General features: G+C 33.5%; 1 protein-coding gene across 1 annotated transcript; it reads right to left on the bottom strand.

Moving 5' to 3' along the window:
• Positions 1 to 6,300: 6,300 nt before the first annotated feature.
• LOC124363685 (cytochrome P450 6k1-like) lies at positions 6,301 to 7,197 on the bottom strand. Its single transcript, XM_046818944.1, has one exon. The coding sequence runs from the start codon at positions 7,195 to 7,197 to the stop codon at positions 6,301 to 6,303; it is 897 nt and encodes a 298-aa protein (XP_046674900.1).
• Positions 7,198 to 15,311: the final 8,114 nt, after the last annotated feature.

Below are 15,311 nucleotides of genomic sequence, written 5' to 3'. Positions count from 1 at the left end.
GTGGGTTTTTCAAAGATACAATATCATATGAGTAAGCTCAATAAGCCAGAAACTAAACAATATGGTACTTTCACAGTTCGCCTTATTCTTCGAACAACGAAATGTTTTAGAAAAATTTTAAAGTAAAAAGGATTTATTTTTTGCGCTAAAAATGTCGTATCTGACACTTTTTTACTCGTGTTTTGGAAGTGGACACGCTCGTTCAAGTTCGGAAACAATTTTTCTATGTTTACTGTATGGGTTTTAATTAATATTCACTGACACATGCCATAATATACTGTACCAAAATATCGGTACTCAGAACATACTATGCGTGATGTGGTTATAAATTGAATTTAAAACTCGATATTTTCAAGTTCTCAGTCAAAAAGCGAAATTCTACGGATCGAAAAGTCATGTTAATTTTCAAAATTCTGAATATCGTAATTTTACAACGATTTATAATCTCTAGATAACAAAACGTTTTTTTATCAAGATAAAAAAAAAACTAAAATACTGAGTGTCTCAAAATCTCCACCCCAACTTAAATTTTGAATTGTGAAGTATTAAAAAAAAAATTCCTTTAGGGGTGTGTAATGAAATGAAATGCTTTTATTCATCCAGAACGTGTCAGTGTACACATTTTTCCCAATGACTGTTCTCAATAAAATAAAAACTTAAATAGCAATGACGTAATTACAATGTGTTTAAGATAAATAACAAAGTTGAAGAAACATAAACAATAAATAGATAACCCGTGTACTTTGGAGAGTTATTTACATATAACAGCTCAAATTAAAAAGAAAAACGTAACCATTACAAACACAAATAACCTTCTGCAGTCAGAATTGGTAGCATTCAACCCTCCAACAACGAAATCTTTGACTTTACTTGTGAAGTAAGAGTCTTATGTATTTTAATATTATTGGAAAATTTATTGTACATTTTTGGGCTAAAGAAGTAAAATTCTGGCAGACAAGTCCGGTCAAGACACGAATTATTATAATATGATGCAACAAGTTTGCACCCTGAGACGGTCGGTATCCGCAAACAATAACATTCCTATTCTACAGCAATATGGTGACATATCTTTTCTTTTGCTGGCTATAGACAAACCACAAATTAAAACTCTGAAGATTTTATTATTTCTATGCTATTTCTAGAGATGTTGCTGCCGTATGCAGGGCAATAATAATAGAAAAACGAAAGAACAAAATTTTGGATAAATTTTGGTTTTGTAGTTTGCGCTAAAACTTGTCGAAATCTGTATGTTGATCATATAATCATGTCTTCTCAAGTAGTTATTAAAAATTAAAAAAAAAAATATGGAAAAAATGAGAGTGGAGTGAGAGGCAAATCAAAATAATAAAACTAGATGATTCATCAAGTATTACCCCAAATTAAAAGTAAGACAACAACACCAAGGAAATTTATCTCTGACCGCTCCATCCAAAATGTTCACTGTTTAAAGAAATGCAAAATCCCACCTTCAATAGACCTCTATGCTGTCTAAATTCAACTTAGAAATAACTATCATAACCGTTATTCGTATTTTATACCTCTAAAACGAGTGTTACACAACAGGGTTATTGCTCAAAAACTTTTCACTTACCCCTGAAAATCTACGTTTTTAAATAAAATAAGTTGTGTTTTAACAGTAACAAAATCGAGTATCTCATTTAAGGTCTTTATAAAATAGAATATTAATGAATCTTCATTTTTATTTCCTCCTAAACGTATAACTAATTTTGTAACACTGCATGTATGAACAAACATTTAGTTCTTAATACGCAAAATAAATTTTTTAGAGCCTATGCATAAATTAGAATAGCTAAAGATTTGATCTTAATGATTAAAGCAATTCATAAAAGATTCTATTGAAATTGAAACCAAACAAGTAATTTTATATTCGCATTCTTGAGATATTCAGATCTAACGTGCTACTTTAACTTTTTTTATTTCAAATTTCCACTAAATTTTTCTAACTGCAGTCACTATTAACTTTTTAGGATTCGTAGGAACATCAGGAGTGATAGAGTCTCTATACTTTGTCAATATCAAGTTATCTCTCTCTCTCTCTCTCACTATATATATATATATATATATATATATATATATATATTTCAGGATATATCAATATCTATAGTAGGAACATCATGAGTGATAGTCTCTATACTTCGTCAATATCGAGGTATCTATATATATATATATTTCAGGATATATCAATATCTATAGTAGGAACATCATGAGTGATAGTCTCTATACTTCGTCAATATCGAGGTATCTATATATATATATATATTTCAGGATATATCAATATCTATAGTAGGAACATCATGAGTGATAGTCTCTATACTTCGTCAATATCGAGGTATCTATATATATATATATTTCAGGACATATCAATACCTATAGTAGGAACATCATGAGTGATAGTCTCTATACTTCGTCAATATTGAGGTATATATATATATATATATTTCAGGATATATCAATATCTATAGTAGGAACATCATGAGTGATAGAGTCTGTATACTTTGTCAATATCGAGGTATCTATATATATATTTTAGGATATATCAATATCTATAGTAGGAACATCATGAGTGATAGAGTCTGTATACTTTGTCAATATCGAGGTATCTATATATATATATATATATATATATATATATATATATATATATATATATATTTCAGGATATATCAATATCTATAGTAGGAACATCATGAGTGATAGAGTCTGTATACTTTGTCAATATCGAGGTATCTATATATATATATATATATATATATATATATATATATATATATATATATATTTCAGGATATATCAATATCTATAGTAGGAACATCATGAGTGATAGAGTCTGTATACTTCGTCAATATCGAGGTATCTATATATATATATATATATATTTCAGGATATATCAATATCTATAGTAGGAACATCATGAGTGATAGTCTCTATACTTCGTCAATATCGAGGTATCTATATATATATATATATTTCAGGACATATCAATATCTATAGTAGGAACATCATGAGTGATAGTCTCTATACTTCGTCAATATCGAGGTATCTATATATATATATTTCAGGATATATCAATATCTATAGTAGGAACATCATGAGTGATAGTCTCTATACTTCGTCAATATCGAGGTATCTATATATATATATATATATATATATATATATATATATATTTCAGGATATATCAATATCTATAGTAGGAACATCATGAGTGATAGTCTCTATACTTCGTCAATATCGAGGTATCTATATATATATATATATATTTCAGGACATATCAATATCTATAGTAGGAACATCATGAGTGATAGTCTCTATACTTCGTCAATATTGAGGTATATATATATATTTCAGGATATATCAATATCTATAGTAGGAACATCATGAGTGATAGAGTCTGTATACTTTGTCAATATCGAGGTAACTATATATATTTTAGGATATATCAATATCTATAGTAGGAACATCATGAGTGATAGAGTCTGTATACTTTGTCAATATCGAGGTATCTATATATATATATATTTCAGGATATATCAATATCTATAGTAGGAACATCATGAGTGATAGAGTCTGTATACTTTGTCAATAGCGAGGTATCTATATATATTTTAGGATATATCAATATCTATAGTAGGAACATCATGAGTGATAGAGTCTCTATACTTTGTCAATATCGAGTATCTATATATATTTTAGGATATATCAATATCTATAGTAGGAACATCATGAGTGATAGAGTCTGTATACTTTGTCAATATCGAGGTATCTATATATATTTTAGGATATATCAATATCTATAGTAGGAACATCATGAGTGATAGTCTCTATACTTTGTCAATATCGAGGTATCTATCTATATATATATTTTAGGATGTATCAATATCTATAGTAGGAACATCATGAATTTTAGAGTCTCTAAACTTTATCAATGTCACTCTATCTGTATATGTTTTAGTACATGTCAATATCTATAGTAGGAACATGTGAAATTATAGTCTCTAAACTTTGTCAATGTCAAGCTATTTGTATTTAATGGAGTAACCTTTCTGTTCCCAAAGAGACGGAGTCTTGGTTTATATATTACAAGATAGAAAGATACAAAGAAACTTTTAGTTACTTATTAACCATGTTTTTGATTTAGTTATACAGTCTCATAAAGATGTTAATTGAACCTCAAATGGACATTAACGGGATTCTACCACCTCAAAATCCTGGTAGAACAAAGAAAAACTATGCTAATGAGAAATGGTGCAAGTGAATGTCCAACCAACAACAGCTATTAAGTAAAAAATAGGAAAGTGGATGGTAGCATTAGAATGGTAATCACTAAAACAGGAATTTGCCACTAGGAATGTGCCAGCATTTCACTTTTGTTAGATGGCAGGTGGAGGGAGAAAGAAGAGACTCTTGCAGAATATCAAGCTACATTCACTCTTTTAGTTACATGCCCATCCTACATGCATTGATAACTAGATCAGAGGCTTAAAATAACTATAAAAACAATTTTGAAATCTTTGAGTTAACTCTGATCTGAATTATCTAAAAAAATTAAAATAATAATGACATAAGGCTTACATAAAATGTTTAGATTTTTTTATTTCATCGCAAACATTTTTCATGAATTGGGGTTAAAAAATTTGATTTCTTTGAAAGAAGAAAATACCCCTACCCATTGGAGATAACGTCAGAAAACTTTTAATATGCAATAGAAAAAGCAGGCCAAACTGTTAAAAAATGTTATTTTTATTGGTAATGGTTTTTTTTAAATTGCAAGAAGCATTAGAAGCAGTTTGTATATTTATCTATATATATATAAATGAAACTGTTCGAGTGTAACAGCATCACTCACAAACGGCTGGACGGATTCGCCTAATTTTTTTTTAAAATTTGTTCGTCTTGATCTGTAGAAGGTTATAGGATACTTTTTATCCCTTTCCCGATTCAGGATTCCGCCCCACTGGTTTACAGAAATACCCGTAAGAAATGCATTGCAGCAAACATATGTTATTAAGTGAAAGAGTCTTTTCAAATTTTTAATCAGCTGTTCTTTGTAAACATATATTACACTTATAGTTTTAAAGCATAGAGTAAGCTTAAGAGAAACGACAAATTTTTGTTTAAACTGTTTCTGCAATCACTGTTAAACATAGACTTTACTATCCAGATAATACAATTCAAATTTGACGTAAAAATTCACCTTTAACTGCAATATTTATTTAATATAAACCATGCTCATGCTTGATCAGAAGAGCAATGCAGATATCATAATTACTATCTTACGTTGGCTACAAATATAAAGAATGTTATAAAATCAACCTTAGTTGTTTTTTTTGACAGAAGTATGGTTCTCAAAACTCCGTGTGTACATATTCTCTCGATCGAGACAACAAAAGCAAGCTCAATCGTGGCATCGGAGATATAACTAATTTAATCTAAAATTTATTATAGTAAAAAAAAAATTTACTAAAGTAATATAAGGACTTCGGTTCTTAAGATTTGCGTGCGAAGCCGTGGGTAACTTATTGAAATGCGCAGCGAAGCACGCCGGTCCGCTAGTCTATTATATAAAAATGAAACTGTTCGTGTGTAACAGCATCACTCACAAACGGCTGGACGGATTCGCCTAATTTTTTTTTTAATTTGTTCGTCTTGATCTGTAGAAGGTTATAGGATACTTTTTTTTATCCCTTTCCCGATTCAGGATTCCGCCCCACTGGTTACAGAAATACCGTAAGAAATGCATTGCAGCAAACATATGTTATTAAGTGAAAGAGTCTTTTCAAATTTTTAATCAGCTGTTCTTTGTAAACATATATAATGCGACAAAAAATATATTTATATATAAATTTAATTACTATTTTAAATTTCTTTACACTTATAGTAATATATAAAAATGAATGTTTGTGTGTTTGTCCTTTATATACTCAGAAACTATTGGACCGATCACTATGAAAATTTGTATTTTTCTATGTAGAAGGTTTATATGCAATGCTCATTGATGTAACTCACCACCAGGCTGTACTGCAAGATATAACAGTTATCAAAGCGCCTGCACATTATGAACTGCAATTACGACACAGTTACGTTTATTAAATAGCCAAACACTATTTGAAGGCAAAGAAATATACGGGCAAAGCTTAAGAGACGCGTGCGAAGCCGCGGGAAACAGCTAGTGTATTTATAAAACAAACAAACGATATAATTAATAAAAACCCTACGTGAACCCTAATACTCGACTGCAACAGTTCGTTCAACCGGTTACTCTCCATTAATTTAAAACGTTTATACAATTTTACCTGGTATATTAGCACCTGTCTCACGAGTTGTAAATTCTTCCTTCAAGTCTATCAGAGCCTGGAGAACATCCTTGTTCTCGTTTTTCTTTTCCTTGCGGTGATCTATGATTTGTTGAATGACGTGATGGAAGAACTCTGTAACGCTGGCTTTGGCGACTGGAGTCCCCAATAACTTGTGCACTGTGGGGAAGAAGCATCCTGTGAAGACGTGGTATATGAAGTGGATACCCAACATTTGTTTACTGATCTTTCTGAATTCATGGCGATCATCGAGACACTGTGCGTCCACCCCTATAGTACAAAGGGTAAGGACGTCGGTGGAATATCTCAAAGAAACGTCCCACACCTCAATCAAATCCTTATGTGTCAAGTAATTCTTGAATTTCCCCACTAAATTTGCACTCTTCTCCAACATTGCGGGTAACATAGATTTAACTCTGGCGATGTTGAAGCAGGGAGACAACCGCGATCTCGAGAATCTCCAGTCCTGACCGTTCTGATGGATGAGATTCCTTCCGAGAGAATCACCGATGTTGAAGTGGAACCCTCGGTCCTCGAAGTGGTTGAAATCCCTGACGCACATCCTCGCTATTAGGTCCAAGTCCCGTACGTACAGCACGGGCGTGTGGCACGCGTAGATCCCGACATAGGGGAGACCCCTGGTAACCTTATATATCCTGTTGGAAATATCGGGAAGACTCTTCAGCAACAGGAGGTCGTACATGTTGCCAACGATTGGCAACACTGGTTTCAGACACGGCACCCCGCGCCGTCTCCAGTAGTACCACCATCGCCACTGAGACACTGACCACAAGTAAATACACACAACACACACCACTCCTAGCAACAGGAGAGGCAGCAAGTCACTGTACGGGACACTCATCGCCAACTGAAGACAGTCCTGGAAATAACCGAACCAGTGTAACTGGTAAGTCCGATTATTTCAGTCTAACCGAGTATTCGGTTATTTCAATTTAAATAGATAAATTATTCCTAGTACTAGTTTAAGCGATTTCTGTGACACAAATCCTATGGTAGTTAAAGTAAATCATTGATTGTTATTATTCTGTAGGCTAAATAGTAAAATTTTACAAGACAGCATTAAATATTTACTATAAAACAGTTAAATATAACTAAAAGACATACTTGATCATTTCAGTACAGGATCAGGTTTTATATAAGGTAAAAAGAAAAGCAGAAGAATTTCGCAAAGTGTTCATGAAATATTGGATTTTCAATACAAAACTAGTAACTCATAACTGTACTTTTTAAAGTATAATGTAATAAACTTTAAATAAATAATAAACACAAATTATTACATTGATTGAGCAGAGAAATTAAATTAGGTTTAAAACCAAACAACTGTCTGACCCCGTTATCTGAGTGTCAGATTAGAAGAGTTAGTTGGTTGTCATCTGACCTGAATTATCGACTGAGAGAATTAACTGGTTATTCGGTTATACAAACCACTCGGTTATCGTTAACTGACGACCTCTCACTATCCGGCTCTCTCAGAAATGATTTCTCCCAAGGTAATCCACCTCCGTAACAGTCAGCTGTTTACTATAGTGTTTAATTATAGTACGTCGAATCTATAACTAATAACCTCTTGTGGTCCAAGCACCTGTTGGAAAACATAACGTCAATATGATATAAGGGGTGTAAACAAATCTCATTTTGGGGAGTGATGGAATCAATACATTCCTGCATAATCTAGTTATATTCCTGCCTAAATCTCACCAATATAATCAAACAATATTGAGAGAATATTAATATTATTTTATAAAAATATTATTGTGTCTGTCTGTGTGTGTGTGTGACTCAATCACGTAAAAAATATTGGACCGACTGTACTGAAAATTTACATGGACATTCATAGGGTCCCTGGTTAACACATTGGTCTATTCCTATTTCGAAAATCACTCCGGAAAACTCCGCAATGATCTTCAAATCCCTCTAACACTCCAATATCCACTACATTTATTGACTTTGCTCACTTAAAAGATAGCAAATGTGTTTTTAAATCCTCTGCCAAAGTCAGAAATAATAAGTACGATACTAACTTAATACTTATTTAAACATGTGACAGAAAATGTTAGTTGTTATTAATTTGTCAGTTACCTTTACACATATTATACTAAGTCCAAAAGCCTTTCTTTAAGTGGGTTTCTTTTTATTTAGATTCTAATCCAATACAGTAAAATGCTGAAGATGAAAGAGAGAACAATTTTCAACGTTCCTCCTCCTAAGGCAAGGCAATGTAATCTCTGCGAGGAACGGAGTCTCTGAGTGTACTCAAGCCATGTAAGTCCGTATACAAATACAAATGTACGTCAACCCCGTATGAAGGACGGGTACTCTGCTAGTATACAAACAATCTGATAATGATCACTATTTTGTACTACAATCAAACATTTTAAATTTAAGGTGGGAGATTTCTTCTCCATATCTCATCCATGATACTATCCTCTATGGCATCGTAATAACGTAGTATTGTGTGTGCATTAACGAAACAACAGTGCAAACTTATTTGAAAAATGTTTTTGTACACCACTGTCTGGAATTAAATATTACTTATTGGCAAACGAAATTAATAATTTTATTTGTTATTATGAAGGAATATGTGGGTCAGTTTATGAAATAACACGAGTAGAAAAGACAACTCAAACATTTAACTGGATTTTGGAAGTTTATTTGGCAAATATTTCTCATAGAACAAACAACAACTTTATGATAACTTGGCAATAAAAACAAGTTTTAGGACGTTCTTAAAACATACCTCTTCTTTGTATTGAAACCTGTAGCCAAAATACACAGTGTTTGTATGAGAATGAGAACAAGAACAAGAACGAGAATGAAGATGAGGATGAGGATGATAATGAGAATGAGAACGGGAACGGGAATAGAAATGGGAAAGTGTGCGTGCACGAACACGAGAACGAGAACGAGAACGAGAACGAGGACGAAACCGATAACGGTAACGAGGACGTGGACGAGGAAATAAGAATACTACTGAAAAAATCGGACTAATCAAGACATGGGTATCTCGAGAGCCTACTGTAGAATGCCTTCCCATTCAAGTAAGCCTTTAAATGCTTTTTGAAATGGTCTCATTTTGTTTAAATTTTTATTACATTTTGAAGTAAACTGTAGAGTTTTGGACCAACATAAAAAATTGAGTTTTTGAAAAGGTTGAGTCTAAAACAAAGTAATTTCTGTGCCGTGTGTTATGATCATGATTTAAATGTGAAAAAGGATTTTTATTTTGGAAAAAAAAACATTGACGAATGAAAAATGAGATATATTTTGTCTAGTTCTCAATATTAAATGGTATGAAGACAGTAGTATATGGGTACCGTAGCTAACCAGAATTGATGCTGGGAGAAACCTTGACCTTTAACACCATCAGGAGTAGTACTGGCACTCAGACCGGTTTTTTTTCGGATAATTTTACTGGGGCCCAGTCACTCAAGGGGCCCAGGCCCCGCCACATCTCTGTTTGAAGGGACCGCGACGACGGTTAGCCGGACATGACGAATATCTTTCCGGAGCCATGACGAACATCTTTCCGGAGCCATGACGAACATCTTTCCGGAGACATGACGAATATCTTTCCGGAGACCATGACGAATATCTTTCCGGAGCCATGACGAATATCTTTCCGGAGACATGACGAATATCTTTCCGGAGCCATGACGAATATCTTTCCGGAGACATGACGAATATCTTTCCGGAGACATGACGAATATCTTTCCGGAGCCCGCCAAAGTTGAGTACGGCCCGAGCTGGAGCACATCTCATTGTACTAAGTAATTGAAGCACCGTATCTGTGTTACATGCAAGCAGTATTATTATATCCACTGCAACTCAAACAAAAAAATTAACCAGGGCAAATAAAATACAATGCATGAAACGATTAGTGAATCAGTACAATTAGAGAATAATTTTCCCAGAATATTCACGAAATAACTAAACAGATCCTATAATATATCTAGACTGCAAGATATACTATACACTAACTATGGGCTATGAATGGTGTCTTTGCTGTGCTGTTTGTTTTTACCTGTGTTATTAACATTTTTATTATCTATCGATAAGCGCCAGTTGATTCGGGTAATTATGGGAAATTGTTGGGTCGACTTCAATTTTATTCATATTTTAAAATGCCGATCAGGCAGTCCTTAGAAAGTAATAAACATGAAGCCACTGACATTTGGAATCGGTACATTCTCGTACAAAATCATTCAATATGTTCTGATTGCTGGAGAGTACCGATCAAACATTTTTTCCAGTCGTAAATGCAGGCATCCCTGGTCGACCCCATCCACAGTTCTGGCAGAAACAAATGTTCCTTCTTATCAATCTTAGAACCTACGAATTAATACGTAAGCTGTTTATGTTAACATTTACCATAGATAATCACAAGTACCATACATATAACATGTTCCTAGATTGTATTGAACAATGTTTGTAATTTCGGGTTCTTTCCGGTTAAGACCAATACATTAATAAACTGAATTCAAGAAATTTGAAGCAGCGTTCTTTCAGTTAAAAAATACTCACGCATATAAAAACGTATTTAGTAACATTATGCAGTTTTGAATAATTACATTTTAAAGTTTTTCTGGAAGTATTAAATAATATGAAAATGCATAGACAGTAAGAAATGCCGAAGACCATGAGAACTTATTTGTATTTAATTACCTCATACTTGTTTGAGTATAAATTAAGATTTTACAAAATATAGAGGACGTTTAAGTATACTAGAAACAATTATGTTTACAGAAAGTCTAACGACAAACCAACCTTTCAGGTGTTCCAAGTTTACGTGTAAAGGAGAAAGAAAATTGGAAATTTTCATTGAAAATACCAAATGTTCAGATAAATTTCATAGAAGTTTGAATATTAAACTTCTTTTCATAAATGTATTCTGGGATTAAAAAAATATTTTTTCTGATCCCCCAATCCAACCCTATCCCCCCAAAGAACCATAACAAAACAAATTATTTCTTTATATTATAAGTGATATTGTTTACATAACATATTTCTCTAATTAATTACAACTGAACTAAGTCCACATTTCCAGAAACCACTTTGTATATTTGTATGATTTTTTTTAATGTGAATTTACAAGATGATGGAGTTAAATATAAATTTTCTAGTTACGAATTACATGCGTTACACTAGAGTAGTCAAACCATATGTCTTGTACAAATTCACCTTAAAAACTAATAATGCATATCTAGTTTTATGTTTTGAAAATACAGCAATACGTGAAATCTACCCTTCTTTCTCCCAACTAAGCAGGTGAAGTATTGAAATATTCCAAGAGATACTCCTTTAAATTGTTATTTGGATGGATCCTCACTGAATGAACTCTGACCTTCCAGTCTGGTGAACGGTGCTTGAAACAAGTTCCAGTCTGATTACCGGTGCTTGAAATAAGTTCTAGTCTGATGACCGTTGCTTGAAACAAGTTCTCGTCTGATGACCGTTGCTTGAAACAAGTTCTAGTCTGATGACCGTTGCTTGAAACAAGTTCCAGTCTGATGATTTGTGCTTGAAACAAGTTCTCGTCTGATGATCGGTTCTTGAAATAAGTTCTTCTCAGTGCACAAGTAAACGCCACTGGTGAGTCAGATAATGTATCTTTAATTGACGGCAGAACAAAAACAAACAGGTGTTCCATAGTGTAAACGCCGTCAATAAGCAAGCGGTTCGTCGCGAACTGAACTGAGAAGCAATTGCAGCTTAGCATTGGCAGGAGTAGAGCTGGGTTTTCTACGATTTAAAAGAAAAAAAAAACATATTATCTAAAATTGTATTATAATCAATTCAGACATTTTTATTATTAAAGTAGCAGTTACCTATGGCTTTATTTTGAATAACATGTATGTCATAGACACATAATTTTAAATAGCATAATACAAATTCCTGAAAATAAGTAGTGATCACTGGGAGATATTCAAATCTCTTGATCCATTTTAGAATGGTTGGACTTGGAGGGTGATGTTTTAGGGCCTGAAGTCGAAGACGGATGCAGGTTCCATTCGAGTGTGGAAAATTTCTATTCGAACCAATTACATTTTATACGCCACAGTAGAGTTTGCATTGTTGCAACGATCAAAATCATGCATATTCTTTCTGAGAAAGAAGCCCTTTAATATTTCTTTTTTTACTTAAGCTCCTTGTAATCTTCTTCCGGTCTAACGTATTTCCGGTGACCCAATAGTTTTTCCATGTTAACGCGATCAAGAAAATATGTACAAACGTTGGTCTGAAGGGTCTACTTCCATCCATTATAATCTACTTCAAGTCTAAGCTATTTCTAGCGTAGTAGTAGTGTATGTATTGTTGCTCAAATGAAGAAAATATATGCATGAATAGGTCTGAAAAGACTTCCGGTCAAAGCCATCTACTTGCGGTCTAATATACTTCCTGTACCCATAGTCTGTTGATTGTGTAATACAAAGTCACGTGTCAAATTTCACCACGCACATGTCTTTCAATTTTCACCTTTTCAGGACAGCCGGAAATTGAAAAAATAGTATACTAAGGGTTGCATCCCATTTCAACCCCTATTATTAGTTGACCATCAAGAAAAATCTGTTATTTGTCAGTTGAGAGCAGAAAGTACGCGATTTACGTTAAAATTGTATAAATGGCAATAGCCTTATTTAATTAAAAGTCGTTTGACAGGTGTTTGGTCTTCCGATCATATGTTAGTTTGCTTGTTTAAACGCATATGTGACAGATACGGCCAAATACAAAATAATTGAATCGGAAAAAGTAAGCGCTCTGTGGTGTAATGGTAGCACATTCACCCGGCAAGTGAGAGATCCGGGTTCGACTCCCGGCGGAGCAAGTACTTTTTGCGATTCAATGTTTATTGAAATTAAATAAGGCTATTGCCATTTATACAATTTAACGTAAATAAAAGTCGTTTGACAGGTGTTTGGTCTTCCGATCATATGTTAGTTTGCTTGTTTAAAACGCATATGGTGACAGATACGGCCAAATACAAAATAATTGAATCGGAAAAAGTAAGCGCTCTGTGGTGTAATGGTAGCACATTCACCCGGCAAGTGAGAGACCGGGTTCGACTCCCGGCGGAGCAAGTACTTTTTGCGATTCAATGTTTATTGAAATTAAATAAGGCTATTGCCATTTATACAATTTAACGTAAATAAAAAGTCGTTTGACAGGTGTTTGGTCTTCCGATCATATGTTAGTTTGCTTGTTTAAACGCATATGTGACAGATACGGCCAAATACAAAATAATTGAATCGGAAAAAGTAAGCGCTCTGTGGTGTAATGGTAGCACATTCACCCGGCAAGTGAGAGATCCGGGTTCGACTCCCGGCGGAGCAAGTACTTTTTGCGATTCAATGTGTATTGAAATTAAATAAGGCTATTGCCATTTTATACAATTTTAACGTAAATAAAAGTCGTTTTGACAGGTGTTTTGGTCTTCCGATCATATGTTAGTTTGCTTGTTTAAACGCATATGTGACAGATACGGCCAAATACAAAATAATTGAATCGGAAAAAAGTAAGCGCTCTGTGGTGTAATGGTAGCACATTCACCCGGCAAGTGAGAGATCCGGGTTCGACTCCCGGCGGAGCAAGTACTTTTTGCGATTCAATGTTTATTGAAATTAAATAAGGCTATTGCCATTTATACAATTTAACGTAAATAAAAGTCGTTTCACAGGTGTTTGGTCTTCCGATCATATGGTTAGTTTGCTTGTTTAAAACGCATATGTGACAGATACAGATACGGCCAAATACAAAATAATTGAATCGGAAAAAGTAAGCGCTCTGTGGTGTAATGGTAGCACATTCACCCGGCAAGTGAGAGATCCGGGTTCGACTCCCGGCGGAGCAAGTACTTTTTTTGCGATTCAATGTTTATTGAAATTATATATATATATATATATATATATATATATACATACACACACACACATACGTAGGACTGAGAGGGCTATTGCGGTCTAGGAGGAAATCCTACTTGTTATCTACTTTTAGTATTTAGGAGAAATCCTTATTAAGTTTATGTAGCATTTCAAAATACTCGTTAATAAGGTGCGTTATTAATTTTGCGTAACAACTTGTTGTTTTTCTGAATGCAGTCTAGGAAAGAATAGGTCGTTAAGTGATGATGTTAGTGTTCATTTCTTTCCACAAGCCACTTTCAAAATCCCATATCACAATGTCAAGGAAGCCCACCATCCATATATATGTAAAAACATTTGTAACTTTGTTAATTGAGGTTGTTTTTATAACATTGTTTATATTTGATATCTGCATTACACTACTGATCAAGTATCGTAAATTTTATATTTTACTAGTAGTTACCAGCGGCTTCGCACGCAATGTTCTGTTGAAAAACTGGAAAATATATCTATGTATTCTTTTACTATAACATAATAAACAGTCTAGAGATAATCGATAGTCACTCACAGCTATTCCAATCTCCTGATCCAATTTAGATTTAAGTTTAAAGAACAGAGGTTTGGGATCCTGAAGTTGTAAAGTGAAACAGTTTTTATAAGATTAGTATTTCCCTCCCACATTCCATGATAATGTATTGCAGTTCTTCGATGGCTTCAGTAACAATAAGAGTTAGCCTTTTTATCCCAATGACGAAAGTGTATCGTACAACTAAAAAGTTGCTGCGGTTAATATGGGTCTGTTCTGGTCGTTTAAATTCACCCCCGGTCTAATCTATTTACAGTTCCACAATTGATTTATGCCGTTGCACTAACCAAAACAATGGTCTCAAATGTTGGTTTCGGAATCTTAAACTTAGGTTAAATTTTGATAATTAAGTGATTTTGATATTTTTACCGATCACTAAATGTGTACTTAGGGGTATACGCTTCAAGTATTAGGGCAATGTTATCTCCATTTGCTTTTCAATAACTACAGTAAAAAGGCCATGCGCAATGTTAAAGGAACTAACCAGATTAGATTACGTTATATGCAAACATT

This window comes from Homalodisca vitripennis, chromosome 5 (genome assembly GCF_021130785.1).
Source record: "Homalodisca vitripennis isolate AUS2020 chromosome 5, UT_GWSS_2.1, whole genome shotgun sequence".
NCBI lineage: Eukaryota > Metazoa > Arthropoda > Insecta > Hemiptera > Cicadellidae > Homalodisca > Homalodisca vitripennis.
The sequence above is the reverse complement of the archived record's forward strand: the minus strand, read 5'-3'. Positions and strand labels throughout refer to the sequence as shown.